General features: G+C 44.6%; 1 protein-coding gene across 1 annotated transcript in view; it reads right to left on the minus strand.

Annotated features, from left to right (window-relative positions):
* The window catches only part of LOC140479490 (atrial natriuretic peptide receptor 2-like), a 103,373-nt gene that overhangs the window by 45,687 nt on the left and 40,603 nt on the right, over positions 1 to 17,083 (minus strand). The window contains exons 12-18 of the mRNA XM_072573323.1: positions 15,335 to 15,456; positions 15,098 to 15,239; positions 12,275 to 12,323; positions 12,072 to 12,179; positions 10,107 to 10,226; positions 4,517 to 4,610; positions 4,326 to 4,413 (exon numbers count right to left, since the gene is read on the minus strand). Of these exons, the coding sequence (XP_072429424.1) occupies positions 4,326 to 4,413; positions 4,517 to 4,610; positions 10,107 to 10,226; positions 12,072 to 12,179; positions 12,275 to 12,323; positions 15,098 to 15,239; positions 15,335 to 15,456 (723 nt within the window). The remainder of the gene's footprint in view (positions 1 to 4,325; positions 4,414 to 4,516; positions 4,611 to 10,106; positions 10,227 to 12,071; positions 12,180 to 12,274; positions 12,324 to 15,097; positions 15,240 to 15,334; positions 15,457 to 17,083) is intronic.

Raw genomic sequence — 17,083 nt, forward strand, 5'->3', positions numbered from 1 at the left:
AGATGACACTTCATCAGAGCTGAAGTGAAGTGTGAAGGGGGCAGCATGATGCAGTTTGGGAGGGGTTGGGATAGTGGGTATAGGGTGCTGGTGGAGAAAAGATATTGATAGTTCAGAATAAGTGATGAGAATGTGAGAATGGCAGAACAATGAACATAGAACATAGAACATTGCACAGGTTGGCGCAACATTGAAGGCTGAAGGGCCTGCACTGTGCTGTAACATTCTATGTTTGATTACAGCGCGGTATAGGTCCTTTGGCCCACAATGTTGCGCTGATCTGTGAAACCAACCTGAAGCACATCTAACCTACACTATTCCATTATCATCCATATGTTTATCCAATGGTCATTTAAATGCCCTTGAAGTTGGCGAGTCTACTACTGTTGCAAGCAGGGTGTTCCATGCATGCCCTTACTACTCTCTGAGTAAAGGAAATACCTCTGACATCTGTCCTATATCTATCACTCCACAATTTAAAGCTATGTCCCTTTGTGCTAGCCATCACCGTCCAAGGAAAAAGGCTCTCACTGTCCACCCGATCTCACCCTCTGATTATCTTATACGTTTCAATTAAGTCATTCTCTCTAATGAAAACAGCCTCAAGTCTCTCAGCCTTTCCTCACAAGACCTTCCCTCCACACCAGACAACATCCTGGTAAACCTCCTCTGCATCCTTTCCAAAGCTTCCACATCCTTCCTATAATGCGGTGACCAGAACTGCATGCAATACTCCAAGTGTGGCCACACCAGAGTTTTGTACAGCTGCAACATGACCAAAACTCAGTCCCTCTACTAGTAAAAGTTAACACACTGTATGCCTTCTTAACAACCCTATCAACCTGGGTGGCAACTTTCAGGGATCTATGTACATGAACACTGAGATCTCTCTGCTCATCCACACTACCAAGTATCTTGCCATTAGCCCAGTACTCTGCATTCCTGTTATTCTGACCAAAGTGAATCACCGCACTCTTTTCCACATTAAACTCCATTTGCCGCCTCTCAGCCCAGCTCTGCAGCTTATCTATCTGCATCTGTTATTTGCAACATCCTTCCTTACTGTGCACAACTCCACCGACCTTAGTGCCATCTGCAAATTTATTAACCCATCCTTCTATGCCCTCATCCACGTCATTTATAAAAATGACAAACAGCAGTGGCCTTAAAACAGATCCTTGCAGTACACCACTGATAAATGAACTCCAGGATGAACATTTCCCATCAACCACCAAGCTCTGTCTTCTTTCAGCTAGCCAATTTCTGATCCAAACCGCAAAATCAGCCTCAATCTCAGCCTCCGTATTTTCTGAAATAGCCTAGCACAGGGAACCTTATCAACCGCTCAACTGAAATCCATATACACCACATCAACCACTTTACCCTCATCCACTTGTTAGGTCACCTTCTCAAAGAACTCAATCAGATTTGTGAGGCACAACCTACCTTCCACAAAATCACTTTGACTATCCCTAATCAAATTATTCCTTTCTAGGTTATTATGAATCCTATCTCTTATAATCTTTTCCAACACTTTACACACAACCACAGTAAGGCTCACTGGTCTATAATTACCAGGGTTGTCTCTACTCCCCTTCCTGAACAAGGGGACAACATTTGCTATCCTCCAGTCTTTTGGCACTATTCCTGTAGACAATGACGACATAAAGATCAAAGCCAAAGGCTCTGCAACCTCCTCTCTAGTTTCCTAAAGTATCCTAGGATAAATCCCATCTGACCTTGGGGACTTTTCTATTTTCACACTTTCCAGAATTGCTAACACCTCCTCCTTGTGAACCTCAATCCCATTTAGTCTAGTAGATTGTATCTCAGTATTCTCCCCAACAACACTGTCTTTATCCAATGTGACTACTGACGATGGTGTGTCTCTGGCCAGATTTGAAAGTCCAGTAAGTGGGATGGGGGGAGAGGAGGACATCATAACAAGCTAAATGAAAGGGAAGAAATGTTCACAATCTGAAGGTGGTGAACTCAATATTAAGGATTCGTGGTGCTGGAAGAGCACAGCAGTTCAGGCAGCATCCTTGGAGCAGTAAGATCGACGTTTCGGGCAAAAACCCTTCATCAGGAATACAGGCAGAGAGCCTGAAGGGTGGAGAGATAAACTAGAAGAGGGTGGGGATGGGGAGAAAGTAGCATAGAGTACAATAGGTGAGTGGGGGAGGGGATGAAGGTGATAGGTCGGGGGTGGGGGGAGGGTGGAGTGGATAGGTGGAAAAGATGATAGGCAGGTAGGACAAGTCATGGGGACAATGCTGAGCTGGAAGTTTGGAACTAGGGTAAGGTGGGAGATGGGGAAATGAGGAAACTGTTGAAGTCCACATTGATGCCCTGGGGTTGAAGTGTTCCGAGGCGGAAGATGAGGCGTTCTTCCTCCAGGCGTCTGGTGGTGAGGGAGCGGCGGTGAAGGAGACCCAAGACCTCCATGTCCTCAGCAGAGTGGGAGGGGGAGTTGAAATGTTGGGCCATGGGGCGGTGTGGTTGATTGGTGCAGGTGTCCCGTAGATGTTCCCTAAAGCGCTCCGCTAGGAGGAGTCCAGTCTCCCCAATGTAGAGGAGACCGCATCAGGAGCAACGGATATAATAAATGATATTGGTGGATGTGCAGGTAAAACTTTGATGGATGTGGAAGGCTCCTTTAGGGCCTTAGATGGAGGTGAGGGAGGGGGTGTGGGCGCAGGTTTTGCAATTCCTGCAGTGGCAGGGGAAGGTGCCAGGATGGGAGGGTGGGTCGTAGAGGGTGGACCTGACCAGGTAGTCACGGAGGGAACGGTCTTTGCGGAAAGTGGAAAGGAGTGGGGTCTGTTTGGAGGTGGCGGAAATGCCGGCGGATGATTTGGTTTATGCGAACGTTGGTAGGGTGGAAGGTGAGCACCAGGGGCGTTCTGTCCTTGTTACGGTTGGAGGGGTGGGGTCTGAGGGCGGAGGTGCAGGATATGGACGAGATGCGTTGGAGGGCATCTTTAACCACGTGGGAAGGGAAATTGCTGTTTCTAAAGAAGGAGGCCATCTGGTGTGTTCTGTGGTGGAACTGGTCCTCCTGGGAGCAGATACGGCAGAGGCGGAGGAATTGGGAATCCGGGATGGCATTTTTGCAGAGGTAAAAAACCCAACTCAATATTAAGGCCAGAATGCTGTAAAGTTCTGAGCCTGGAGATGAGATGTTGTGCTGTGATTCACTGGAACACTGCAGCATGCTAAGGACAGATACATGGGGCATATGAGCAGGTCACTGTGTTAAAATGACCAGCCAGAGGAAGGTCAGGGGTTGCACACAGACCAGAGATGTTCCGCAAAGCGGTCACACAGTCTGTGTTTGGTTTCTCCAATATAGAGTAGGCCACATTGGGTGCAGCAAATACAAATACACAAGATTGGAGGATGACGGTGACTTTACCTTCACTTGATGAGAGTGTGACAAAACGTGTCCTTTTTCTGCAAAACTGAAAAACTAAGTTAAAATTAATGAATGGAAGAAATTGGAGAATGTAGGGATCATTTTAAACGTGAGAAGCTCTTATTGAATGGTGGAGCAGGCGTGAAGGGTCAAAAGGCTTCCTTATATTCTTAAACAGTAATTGCTGGAAGTATTCAACTGGTCAGGCAGCATCAGTGGAGAAAGTAACAGCGTTATCTTTTCATGTTGATGACCTCTCATTAGAACTCACCTTTGAAAGTCATCAGTTTTAAAAGGTAAACTTTGTTCCAATCTCCAAAGTGTTGCTCTGACCCATGAGCATATTTCACATTCATGGCCCCTCTGGTACATTCTGAAGTTGGGATAGAAGCAATGAGATTCACTCTGCACCCATGCTGTGTTTGTGTTAGGAATGTTTGAATAGAAATGGTTTCATTCTCTTTAGCTAACCCACCAGAGTATTGAGTAAAAGATCCATTCTAAACAAATAAAGCAGTTTATTAGACATGCTTTGACTTGACAGTAACAGAGAAAAATGCCAAATGTGGCACCATTATCCAAAACAACATCATCAGCATCACCACATAGAATCATAGACTACATACAGTGTGGGAACAGGTCCTTTGGCCCAACAAGTCCACACTGACCCTCCAAGGAGTAACCCACCCAGACCCATTCCCCTACCCTTTTATTCCATATTTACCCCTGACGAATGCACCTACTTTTACATACATGGGAACACTATGGGTAATTTAGCATGGCCAAATCACCTAACCGGCACATCTTTGGATTGGGGGAGAAAACTGGAGCACCCCGAAGAAAACCCACGCAGACACGGGAAGAATGGCCACAGTGAAATCAGATTCACAACACCCAAGGGACACACCTGAAAAAGACAGTAGCATTCGAGTAACTTTGAGCTTGTGAAGTAATCCCTTGACGAAGATCATCAGCGACTTGCTTTGGTAACATGCCTGGTGATGAATACAACAACAAAACCATCAATCAGGCTACATGCTTTGTGAACATTCTCTTCAGGACAGTGATATGGGCTGAATGTTAACTGGGCTGTCTTACTGTACAGCAGGGAATCTGTCTTTTGTTTCTCCTGAAGGAGGTCTTGAGTCCTTTCAGCCACAATAGATTCCAGGTGCTTGCTGTACTTTTCCATCTAAGTATAAACACAATGGCAGAGTTACTGTAAGTTAAATGACCAAGGTACAATCAAGCGAGGGACTGATTTGCAATTTCTGTAACTGGAAGGGGATAGAATGCAGTCCCAAAAATAATAACCAATAGTTATTGGATCCTATAATATAAAATGGAATAAACAGGAGGCCACGAGCATGCGTGGTACAGTGGTAGTGTGCTTGTCTCTGAGCTAGGAGGCCCATCTTCAAATCTTATCCATTCCAGTGAGTGTCTCATAACAGGTCAGAACAGGCCAATTACGATTATGTAAATCCTTGGTCCTAATTAGCAATGTGAACCCTACAACCTTAGTAAAAGTGCTGATAATCTATTCAAAATAAATCAAAGTTAGATTTTCTCAGGTCTCAGTAGCTGTGATAATGATGAGATGAAGTTGCGACATTGGGATCCATCAAGAAACAGATAGCAAGTCATAGAGTCATGGAGATGTACAGCATGGAAACAGACCCTTCGCTCCAACCCGTCCATGCTGACCAGATATCCTAACCGAATCCATTCCCACTTCCCAGCATTTGGTCCATATCCCTCTAAACCCTTCCTACTCATACAGCCATTCAGCTGCCTTTTAAATGTTGTAGTTGTACCAGCCTTCCCCACTTCCTCTGGCAGCTGATTCCATACACACACCACCCTCTTTGTGAAAAAGTTGCCCCTTGGTTCCCTTTTATATCTTTCCCCTCTCACGCTAAATCTATGTCCTCTAGTTCTGGACTCCCCCATCCCAGGGAAAAGACTTTATCTATTTATCCTATTCATGTCCCTCATGATTTTATAAAGCTCTGTAAAGCCCCTGACAAACCAGGGAAAACAGCCTCAGCCTATTCAACCTTTCACTATAGCTCAAACCCTATAACCCTGACAACATCGTTATCAATTTTTTTCTGAACCATTTCAAGTTTAGCAATATGTTTCCTATAGCAGGAAGACCAGAACTGAACACAGTATTCCAAAGATGGCTGAACTGCAACATGACCTCCCAATTCCTATGATTAAGGCACTGCTCAATAAAAGCAAGTGCAACAAACCCCGTCTTCACTATCCTATCTACCTGCTACTCCACCCTCAAGGAACTGTGAACCTGCACTCCAAGGTCTCTTTGTTCGGCAACACTCCTCAGGACCTTACCATTACGTGTGTAAGTCCTGTCATGATTTTCCCTACCAAAATGTAGAACCTCACATTTATTTTTATTAAACTCCCTTTATCGCTCCTCAGCCCTTCGGCTCATCTGATCAAGTTCCAGTTGCACTCTGAGGTAACCTTCTTCACTGTCCGCTATGCCACCAGTTTTGGAGTCATCTGCAAACTTACTAATCATTCCTCCTATATTCACATTCAAATTTTTTGCATACATTACAAATGACAAGTCTTGTGGCACAGAGATAGTATCCATAGTGGTTCAAGTCCTACTCCAGGAATTGTTGGCCATGGAAGGTATGTTTGTAACATGGTCAAACAGTTTGATTACTAGCCTGTCAATCCTTCCCATAGACAGGCAGACACCAAGAGTAGGACAATCTTTTGCTCAGCCATCCTGCAGAATGCAAATCACCACAGTCCTTCCATTTTTGAGCATGGACCAATCCAGTGGAGAGTCAAAACAAAACAAGGCACTGAGGATGCTGGGAATCAGAAACAAAGTCAGAAATTGCTGGAAAATCTCAGCAGGTTTGGCAACATCTGCAGAGAGAAAGCAGAGTTAGCATGTCGGGTCCAGTGACCCTTTTCCAAACTCCCAATGGGGAGCCCATGGCTCAAGTCTTGAACATGAGGGCAGCCGACAAGCCAGATTGGGTAGATGGTTTTGATTAAGGCACCATTGTTGCAACATCAACACCAGCACGCACCAACCAATGGCATGCTTGCTGATGAAACAGAGGCTGGATGAATTGATATGTGTCCAATAGGAATGTGCTGCCACTCAGCAGAATGGGTGAAATTAGGTGGTATCCAGGCCCATAACCTGCACAGGATATTCACCCTGTCCTCACTGTGTTCATAGCTGCTTTCAATTTATTTTGATCTGACATCCTGTACCAGAATATTTTCGCCATTAGTAAATGTTCAATGGCCACATTTATTTATTTTCAAGCCAACCTTTTCAAAGATATTCTGACACACCTCTGGAACAGGAGGGACTTGAGCCCAGATCTCCTGACTCAGAGGTAGGGACACTATCGCTGCAACACAAGAGCTCTCCCCTCCTTTCCAAGTGTAACCTGAGCCTAGTCAAGAATAAATCTAGAAATCTACCTGCCCATGTGACAATATCTATCAAACAGAAAATCAAAACACGCTTGATTTTTCCCAAACTAGATGCACCAAATTTATACTACAACCCATTTAGTCTGGTGAACACACGCCCATCAAGGCCTGGCCAAGAGACTACGCAGAGTTATTTCACGTAAGGTCCTCATTTGGTTGGTTCACTGGTAAGGCAAACTTTTGTTGCCAAGCATTAATTCCCTTGAATCTTTCCCTTTGCACAATTGCAGTCTGTGTGGTGAAGGACTTTCACAGCTCAGTCAAGCCCAGTGATAACAAAGGCTTGTCAGAATATTTACAGATCAGATAGTGTGCAATTGGAAGGTGTTGGACGTGAGGGTGGTGGTGTTTAACAAAAGGGTAAAAACAACGACTCCAGATGCTGGAAACCAGATTCTGGATTAGTGGTGCTGGAAGAGCACAGCAGTTCAGGCAGCATCCAAGTAGCTTCGAAATCGATGTTTCGGGCAAAAGCCCTTCATCAGGAATAAAGGCAGTGAGCCTGAAGTGTGGAGAGATAAACTAGAGGAGGGTGGGGTTGGGGAGAGAGTAGCATAGAGTACAATGGGTGAGTGGGGGAGGGGATGAAGGTGATAGGGCAAGGAGGAGAGGGTGGAGTGGATAGGTGGAAAAGAAGATAGGCAGGTAAGACAAGTCCGGATAAGTTATGGGGACAGTTACTGAGCTGGAAGTTTAGAACTAGGGTGAGGTGGGGGAAGGGGAAATGAGGAAACTGTTGAAGTCCACATTGATGCCCTGGGGTTGAAGTGTTCCGAGGCGGAAGATGAGGCGTTCTTCCTCCAGGTGTCTGGTGGTGAGGGAGCAGCGGTGAAGGAGGCCCAGGACCTCCATGTCCTCGGCAGAGTGGGAGGGGGAGTTGAACTGTCGGGCCACGGGGCGGTGTGGATGTTTGAGACGGAGTTGAAATACTGTTTGTTGAGAGTATGAATTCTCCTGAGGATGTAGTACAGAGTGGGCCCTTCAATTCTGAGAGAGTTTGCCCCTCAGCTGAGGCAGGACTGACTGGAGAGAGGTTAGGTGCCGGCGCATTGCTGCAAGCGTGGAGCGGAGGATCTTGAAGGAGAACTGTTGCTGGTGTTTTTGAATCTGTAGTCTGTACTATTTGTCCTGTTCGAGTCCGAACTCTGCTGGTTTAAAGGTGGTCTGGAGTCCGTGTGGGATGAGTTGGTTACGGAGGCAGGCACTGAGGAAGCAAATGTGGCTGTGGTACCGAGTTTGTTTCACAATATGGTTGAAGAGCTTCAGAGCAGAGGAAATGACCTGGGAGTTGCAGTGGGAGAGGGACTCCCTGAGATTCTTGTAGAGAGAGGAAGAAAACTTCTTCAAGGCAGGCATCCTTGCAAGAGAATTCACAGTAGGGTTAAAATCAACGCGGTAAAAACAATGACTGCAGATGCTGGAAACCAGATTCTGGATTAGTGGTGCTGGAAGAGCACAGCAGTTCAGGCAGCATCCAAGTAGCTTCGAAATCGATGTTTCGGGCAAAAGCCCTTCATCAGGAATAAAGGCAGTGAGCCTGAAGCGTGGAGAGATAAGCTAGAGGAGGGTGGGGGTGGGGAGAAAGTAGCATAGAGTACAATGGGTGAGTAGGGGAGGGGATAAAGGTGATAGGTCAAGGAGGAGAGGGTGGAGTGGATAGGTGGAAAAGAAGATAGGCAGGTCGGACAAGTCCAGACAAGTCATGGGGACAGTTACTGAGCTGGAAGTTTAGAACTAGGGTGAGGTGGGGGAAGGGGAAATGAGGAAACTGTTGAAGTCTACATTGATGCCCTGGGGTTGAAGTGTTCCGAGGCGGAAGATGAGGCGTTCTTCCTCCAGGCGTCTGGTGGTGAGGGAGCGGTGGTGAAGTAGGCCCACGACCTCCATGTCCTCGGCAGAGTGGGAGGGGGAGTTGAAATGTTGGGCCACGGGGCGGTGGGGTTGATTGGTGCGGGTGTCCCGGAGATGTTCCCTAAAGCGCTCTGCTAGGAGGCGCCCAATGTAGAGAAGACCGCATCAGGAGCAACGGATACAATAAATGATATTAGTGGATGTGCAAGTAAAACTTTGATGGATGTGGAAGGCTCCTTTAGGGCCTTGGATAGAGGTGAGGGAGGAGGTGTGGGCACAGGTTTTACAGTTCCTGCGGTGTCAGGGGAAAGTGCCAGGATTGGAGGGTGGGTTGTTTGGGGGCGTGGACCTGACCAGGTAGTCACGGAGGGAATGGTCTTTGCGGAAGGCGGAAAGGGGTGGGGAGGGAAATATATCCCTGGTGGTGGGGTCTGTTTGGAGGTGGTCCTCAATGTTTACTCTATCCATTCCCCTCATGATTTTATAAACCTCTATGATGTCACCCCTCAGCCTCTGATGCTCCAGGGAAAACAGCCCCAGCCTGTTCAGCCTCTCCCTATAGCTGAAATCCTCCAACTCTGGCAACATCCTTGTAAATCTTTTCTGAACCCTTTCAAGTTTTACAACATCCTTCCTGTAGCAGGGAGACCAGAGCTAAGTGCAGTATTTAAAAAGTGGCCTAACCAATGTTCTGTACAGCCACAACATGAGCCCCAAATCCTATACTCGATGCACTGATCAATATAGCATAGGGACAGGAGTTCACTCCAGTATTCTGGTTAATAAATGACCCTTATCAAAACTCACTGGAAACATATTAACTGGTTATTATTATACTGCTGTTTGTGGGCATTTGCTGTGAATTAACTGTTAGCCCCATTCTCCCCACTACGATGACTGTGCTTCAGCAGTAGAACCCATCTGGTTCACTAATGTCCTTTAGGGAAGGAAATCTGCCGTCCTTACCTGATCAGTCCTACATAAGACCCCATTGGAATGTGTTTGACTCTTAACTGCGCTCTGGGCAAAGAGAGATGAGCAATAAATGCTGAATTAGCTCTCGTTCCCCTGAATGAATAACTTTAAAAAGTGCATTTGGGTTACAGAAGGCCATGAAAGGCATTAAATAAATTCCAATTGTTCTGTCTATCTGTGAATCTATTCTGTGTCACACCATGGGTCACATCCGCTTAATGCCTGAAATCCTATTGTTCCTTTTCCAGCTCTCGTGACCCTTGGTTTGATAAGCTTGAATTCTAAATACATGGGAAGATTTTGAAAGTAATTCCGATGGACTAGATAACAAATTGCAATAAAATGGATGAAAAAAGTATCTTACCAAGTTCATCATCTTGTCAACTGGGCTTACTTTGTTGGGGTTCATTTTCTCAAGCATCTTCTTGATTTGTTCAAACGTTGGCCTCATAAGAGGATTGTGTGCCCAACACCTTTTAATCAACTTTAAGAAAAGGAAAGAAAATTGCATTAAAGTTGCCATTCAAATTCACAACTGTGTTTTGACCAACAATTTTGAACCATCTGGTTACAACACGATTGTACCTGTTCTGGTTCAAATCTATTCTACTCAAATGTTCATAGAATCTTACAACCGTGAAACCAGACTGTGCAGAAGAGGTGCTTGGGCCCATCAAGTCTTCACCGATGAAAACTACTGTAAATCTGCATTGGTCCCACTTTTCCACATTGGCCTTGAATGTTATGACATTACAAGTGCTCGCCAAAATACTTTGTAATGGTTGTGAGAATTCCCACCTTGACTACTCTCCCAGGCACTGTAATCCAGACCCCACCATCCTCTGGCTCTAAGCCTCCTGCCTTTCATCTTAACATTTTACCTCTTTGTTACTGACCATTCAACTAAGAAGTTTTCTATCCCTGCCTTGTCTATGACCCTCATGTGGTTAGCACTGATGCCTCACAGCGTCAGGGACCCGGGTTCGATTCCACCTTCAGGCAGCTATCTATGTGGAGTTTCCACATTCTCCCCATGTCCGCGTGGGTTTTTCTCCAGGTACTCCAGTTTCCTCCCTCAATCCAAAGATGTGCAGGTTAGGTAAATTGGTCGTGCTAAATTGCCCCTAGCATTCAGGGCTGTGTACGTTAGGTGCATTAGTTAGGGGCAAATGTAGAGTAATAGAGTAGGGGGAAAGGCTATGGGTGGGTTACTCTTTGGAGGGTCAGTGGACTTGTTGGGCCAAATGGTTTGTTTCCACACTGTACGGATTCTATGATTCCATAATCTTATAGATGTCTATAAGGATCCCCCCCTCAGCCTTCTCTGCTCATAACAACCAACCTGAACTTATCCAGCCTCTCTTCATGCTGAAATATTCTATCCCAGGCAATATCCTAGTGATTCTCCTCTGCACTCACTCCTGACTGCAATCACATTCTTCCTGTAGTGGTGGTGACCGGAACTACACACAGTACTCTAGCTGTGGCAGAACCAAAGTTCTGTACAGTTCCAACATGATCTCCCTGCTCTTATGATCAATGCCTTGGCAAGTGCCCTGTATGCACTCTGAACTCCCCTGTTAACCTGTCCTGCCACCTTCAGGGATCTGTGAACAAGTACTTCAAGATCCCTCTGTCCCCCTGAACTTCCTGGTGTCCTACCACTCATTGCGTACTCCCTTGACTTGTTCTTTCTTCCAAAGTAAATCCCCTCACATTTATCCAAGTTAAATTCCTTCTGCCATTAATGTCTCCATCTGACCAATCCATCTATATCCTCCTATAACCCAACACCTTCCTCCTCACTGTCACACATCCAGACAATCTTCATGACATCTCTAACTTATCATCACCTCACATTTTCATCTACATCACTTCTAAATATCATAAACAATAACAGACCCAGCACTGATCCCTGTGGTACACCACTGCACACCGGGCTCCAGTCACACAAACAGCCTTCTACCTCCTGTTACAGTCTCCTGTTACTGAGTCATTTTTGGATTCAAATATTTTTCAGCTAAAGCTCTGTATTCTTTTCACAATTCAAATATTTAGGCAATTTCCTTTTGAAGGTTATTATTAAATCTGCTTCCAACATGCTTAGGGGCTGTGCATTCCCACATATAGAAAAAATAATATCTTCAAAATTCTTTCACTGATTGTCTGTGCTCTCTAGATACCAACCCTTCTGCTACTCAAGAACCACAGTTTTAAAATATTTTGGTTGGTGGTAAATTGTATTTGATTTTTCAGCGAAATTCTCCTAAGGTTGCTTGCATTCATTGAAACATGTGCAGGATCTGGTATCACTGAGTAGGCACTTTACCTCGGTGTAGTCTCCCTGGTTTGGGCAATCACTGTTGGACTTTCCGGCATTAATCTCGGGAAGATAGGGACGCCAGGTTGGTTCAACCTTATCGAGGTCAATATCCCCCTTGAATGCATGTGGATGTAATAAATTGCAGTTCAGTGAATGAAGGTTTGTCAACTGCATTGTGAAAGTTGGCAATCAAGAATCTAAATACTTACCGAGACTGGCTCACAGCGAGTTGCAATTTCAAGCAGTATAATGGAATAGCTGGATACAGAAAAAGATGACATTCACTTGAAAGAAAACAACCCTAGTTGATGCCGTGAATGAGAAATGTATGATAGGTATAAACGTTTGTATACATGTCCAAATAAACTCAAAACATCTTCTTCTCTGCTGTCATTAGACTGCTGAATGGACCTCTCAAATTTTATATTTAATGTTGACCTCACTCTCTGTACACTTTCTCGGCAGCCATAACATTGTATTCCTCACTCTATTCTATTACCCTCATGCACTTTGTATGGTACGATCTACCTGGACTGCACACAAAACAAAACTTTCTGCTGTACCTAGGTACATGACAATAATAAATCAAATCAAATCAGAATGAGGTTTAGCTCTTCTACCTGATTGATTCACCCATCTCAACAGCCAATAGAGAGTCTTATTCCTACTTATGCATCCTGAAATGAGCCAATCAAGAAGCACAAAAGTTTCCCATTGAGGCACCAACTATTTTCCCATTACTTTGCTGGCCAGGGCTCTCTCCTACTCTTATCGCCCACCATTGGTGCACCTTGAAAAGTCATGATGCTCAACTTGTTTAGCTGAACACATTCTAAACACAACTTCCTTGACCATCAGGCCCTGGAGTGGGACTCAAACTGGGAGTTTCTGGCTCAGAGACAGAGGTTGTTAATACTGTACCATAAGACCTTAATATCCATACCTTATGGTCATTCCACAATGTCCAATCTTGCGATTCTTATAAAAATCCCTGGCTCATTCTTAGAAAGTTGTTAGGCTTGGATTTTTGCAATGATGGAGAGCATCCTTCCTGTCATTGCAAAACAGCAGAGGAGGCTGGAAATAAGGTTTCTCACACGCCAGGTATCGCACCACCATTTTTGCGGAAATGGGACCGGGGGACCAGTCACTTTTCATACCTTTGCATTTCTTGGAAGCAGCTGCCTCCAGCTGTATGAGATTTTGGGAGTTATGAATATATAGGGTGCAGATTAGTCCTGGCAGCAGCAGGTCTGAACTTTGTGATTGGTTTGAATGGCTAGGAGACCACTTTGGAGAGATCTGGTACCCCACTGGAGAGGTAGGGTACTTTAGCCTAGCTTGCCTCCTTACCCAGCATCCTCCATCTGTATCCCAGCAGCGCCAACCCAATTGCCTTGAATTTAAAGAAATCCCAACTCTTGAATCAATTTGGCCTGCAGAAACAGGAAATATCTCATCCCAGTGTTTCCCATTGTTACTGAAAACTGTATTTGACCTTATTGTTACTTTATTTTTTTAAATATCTGATCTACAAAGAGTTACATAGTATGTACAAGGTAAGATCAGGGTATTTGGCCCAACAGTCCATGCTGGTTTTAGCCTCCAGTTTAGCTTTGTCCCATTATTCCTCACTTAAATCTACTAGCGTCCTTATCCATTTCTATTTCCCTCATGCATTTATCTAAACTACTTGCAAATGCATCAATTCACTTCAACTGTCTGTCGTAATTCCACAAGATAGAATGCTTGGTGTTGTGTTGGAAAAATAGCAATCTCTCCCTCAATGTCAGCAAAACAAAAGAGCTGTTGTTGGTTAGCTCACCAAGCTGGTGGGTTGTCATGTAAACGTTTTGTCACCGTGCAAGGTAACATCATCAGTGTGACCCCCGTGAAGTTCTAATCCACTTGATGTTTATATGATCTGGTGTCGTTTCCAGTTTTGCTCTGAGTTTGTTTGTATACTAGGTCTTCTTCAACATGTGGGTTGGAAACCAGGCCTCGAGGAATTCCCATGCATGTCCCAGGTTGGCTTGTCCTAGCTTTTCCTAGCTTTTCACTGTTCTGAGGTACAGAGGAACCTCGATTATCCAAAGGGCATGGGTACGGAGTATTTCATTCCGTTAATTGAATTCTGGATAATCGAATGCCGGATAACATAGCTTAACCAAGCATAGGGACTTTGCGATCTTGCCAGATAATCCGATATTCGGATAATCGAACGTCAGATAATCAAGGTCCTCTATACATGTAATAGCAACAAATCAAATCAAATCAGTTTTTACCACATTCTGGATGAAGAGGGTTGTTTTGAATCACACATTGGATTTCTTTCCTCTTTCACCAATGAATACTCATCGAAACTCATAGAATTGTAGAAAGTCAGAATGGTTACAACACAGAAGGGGACCATTCAGTCCATTGTGTTAATGCTACCTCTCTGCAAGATAAATCCAACCACTCTGAATCTCCTACTTTTCTCTGCAGTCTGCTGTTCCAATTTCCAATTCCATTTCAAAGGCCACAACTGAACCAGTGTCCAACACAGACTCAAGCAGTACTTTCCAGATCTTAACTACCTTGATGCACAAAACAATATTTCCTCATGTCCCCTCTGGATCATTTGCTAGTCACCTTAAATCTGTCCTCTGGTACTCGATCCTTTTAGCAATGGGAACAATCTTTTTTCCCCTATCTCCTCTATTCAGAGCCTCAAGATTTAAAATGCCAAATCAAATCCCCTCTTAGCTCCTTTACCTCCAAGGGGGAGAGTCCAACTGCTCCATCCATCTAGAAGATAAGAAGTCTATTGTGCTCAGAAACATTCCTGCTCCCACACCCTGTCCAATGTCTTGACATTTCTACAAAAGAATGGACCCAGCCATGATTAAATCCATGTCCTACAAAACTCCACCACAATATTCTGTCCACTTCCCATGACCTCTCCACATCCATAAAGCCCAATGCGTCTCCATCTTTCCAACCTCATGAGCAATCAGTGAAAGGATCAGTTTGTACTGGAGTGAAGTTACCTGTAAACATCTGAAGTTGGGGTGACATTGGAAACCAAGCCTGTAAATACTTCTGGAGCACAGGTAATACGTCTTGCCCTTTCATTGAACGTGGGAGAAAATTCCTCAAAATCGTCCTTTCGGTAGGCTGCTAAGCCATAGTCTTCACAAAAGAAAATTGAAACAGCAGTTCAGAGAGCAGTCCTGACTATGACACTGCAATGCAATATCCTGTCCAGCTTTCATGAGTGAAGTTACCTGAAACTTTGCAAACCCATCTATCATCGATGACACAGTTCATTGAGTGCAGCCTCCCATGGTAAATTCTGTGCTGATGAAGGTAAGCCATCGCCCGAGCCACATCTGTGGCAAACGACAATCTAAAGCAACAACAAGGAGTTACATTTACGTAGAGTCTTTAACATGGAAAATAAATGATTTAAGGTGTCTGAACAAGTCGCAAGAGATAAATGTGCAATGAGCGCAGTGACAGAGGAATTATTAGGAGAATTGCAGAAAAGATTTCTTGAAGAGCAGGATATAACAGGATGAGTAAGAGTGATGGGGAGACTAAAGGGGGAGGGATTGTTCAGTATGGAGCTGAGTACGGGTGGGGTAAGAAGGTGATACACAGAAGAAGCTAGAACAAAGGTGGGGTGAAGGCCATGTGGCAATATCACGAGGTTATTAATTGTGAGACCCAGGTAAAGCTGTGAGGGTTGATTGGAGGACATTTCTGTATCAATCACTGCTCACAGGTAGACAGGGTGGTTAAGAAGGTCTTTAGCATGCTTCCTGTACTATTGGTCACTATGGAGCAACCTTTGGAACTATAGATCTGTGAGTCTGACATCAGTGGTGGGTAAGTAATTAGACGAGACTCTGAGTGATCAGATGTACATCCATTTGGAGAGGCAAGGACTGATTAGGGATAGACAACGTAACTTTGTGCATGGGAGATCACATCTCGTTAATGAAATTGAGTTGTTTGAAGATGTAACCAAAAGGATTGAAGAGGGCAAAGTGGTAGACGTTAGGAGAAAGTGAGGACTGCAGATGCTGGAGATCAGAGCTGAAAAATGTGCTGCTGGAAAAGCGCAGCAGGTCAGGCAGCATCCAAGGAGCAGGAGAATCGACGTTTCGGGCATAAGCCCTTCCATCGATTCTCCTGCTCCTTGGATGCTGCCTGACCTGCTACGCTTTTCCAGCAACACATTTTTCAGAGTGGTAGACGTTGTCGACATGGACTTTGGTGAAGCCTTTGACAAGGTTCCGCATGGTAGACGAATTAGTAAAGTTAGATCACATGGGATTCAGGGAGAACTTCCCAATTAGATACAAAATTGGTTTGATGATAAGAGACAGAGGGTGGTGGTGGAGGATTGTTTTTCAGACTGGAGACCTGTGACAGGTAGTCAGGAATTGGTCCTGCCTCCACTTTGCTATTTATATAAATGGTTTGGATGAGAATTTAGGAAGCACGGTTCATACGTTTGTAGTTGACACCAAATTGGTGGTACAGTCAAAATTGAAAAAGATGATCTGAGATTACAAAGGGGTCTTGATCAATTGAGTCAATGGGCTAAGAAGTGGTAGATTGAGTTTAATTTTGATAAATGAGAGGTATTGTATTTTTAGTAAGAAATGGAATTATACAGTTAATGGTAGCCCCCTGGGTAGTATTGTCGAAGAGAGAAACCTATTGGTTCAAGTACATAGTTCTTTGAAATTTGCATCACAGGTAGACAAGATGGCTAAGGAGGTGTTTAGCCAATTTTGTATCCAATCGGCAAGTTCACCCTGAATCCCATATGATCTAACTTTACTGATTAGTCTACTTGAGTATAGGAGTTGGGATGTCAAGTTAAAGCTGTGCAGGACATTACTGAGGCCACTTTCGATGTACTGTGTGCAGTTCTGATCATCGTGCTAAAGGAAAGATATTATCAAATTGAAGAGGGTTCAGAAAAGATTTACCAGATTGTTGCCAGACTGGAGGGTTTGAGT

This window comes from Chiloscyllium punctatum, chromosome 7 (genome assembly GCF_047496795.1).
Source record: "Chiloscyllium punctatum isolate Juve2018m chromosome 7, sChiPun1.3, whole genome shotgun sequence".
Lineage (NCBI taxonomy): Eukaryota > Metazoa > Chordata > Chondrichthyes > Orectolobiformes > Hemiscylliidae > Chiloscyllium > Chiloscyllium punctatum.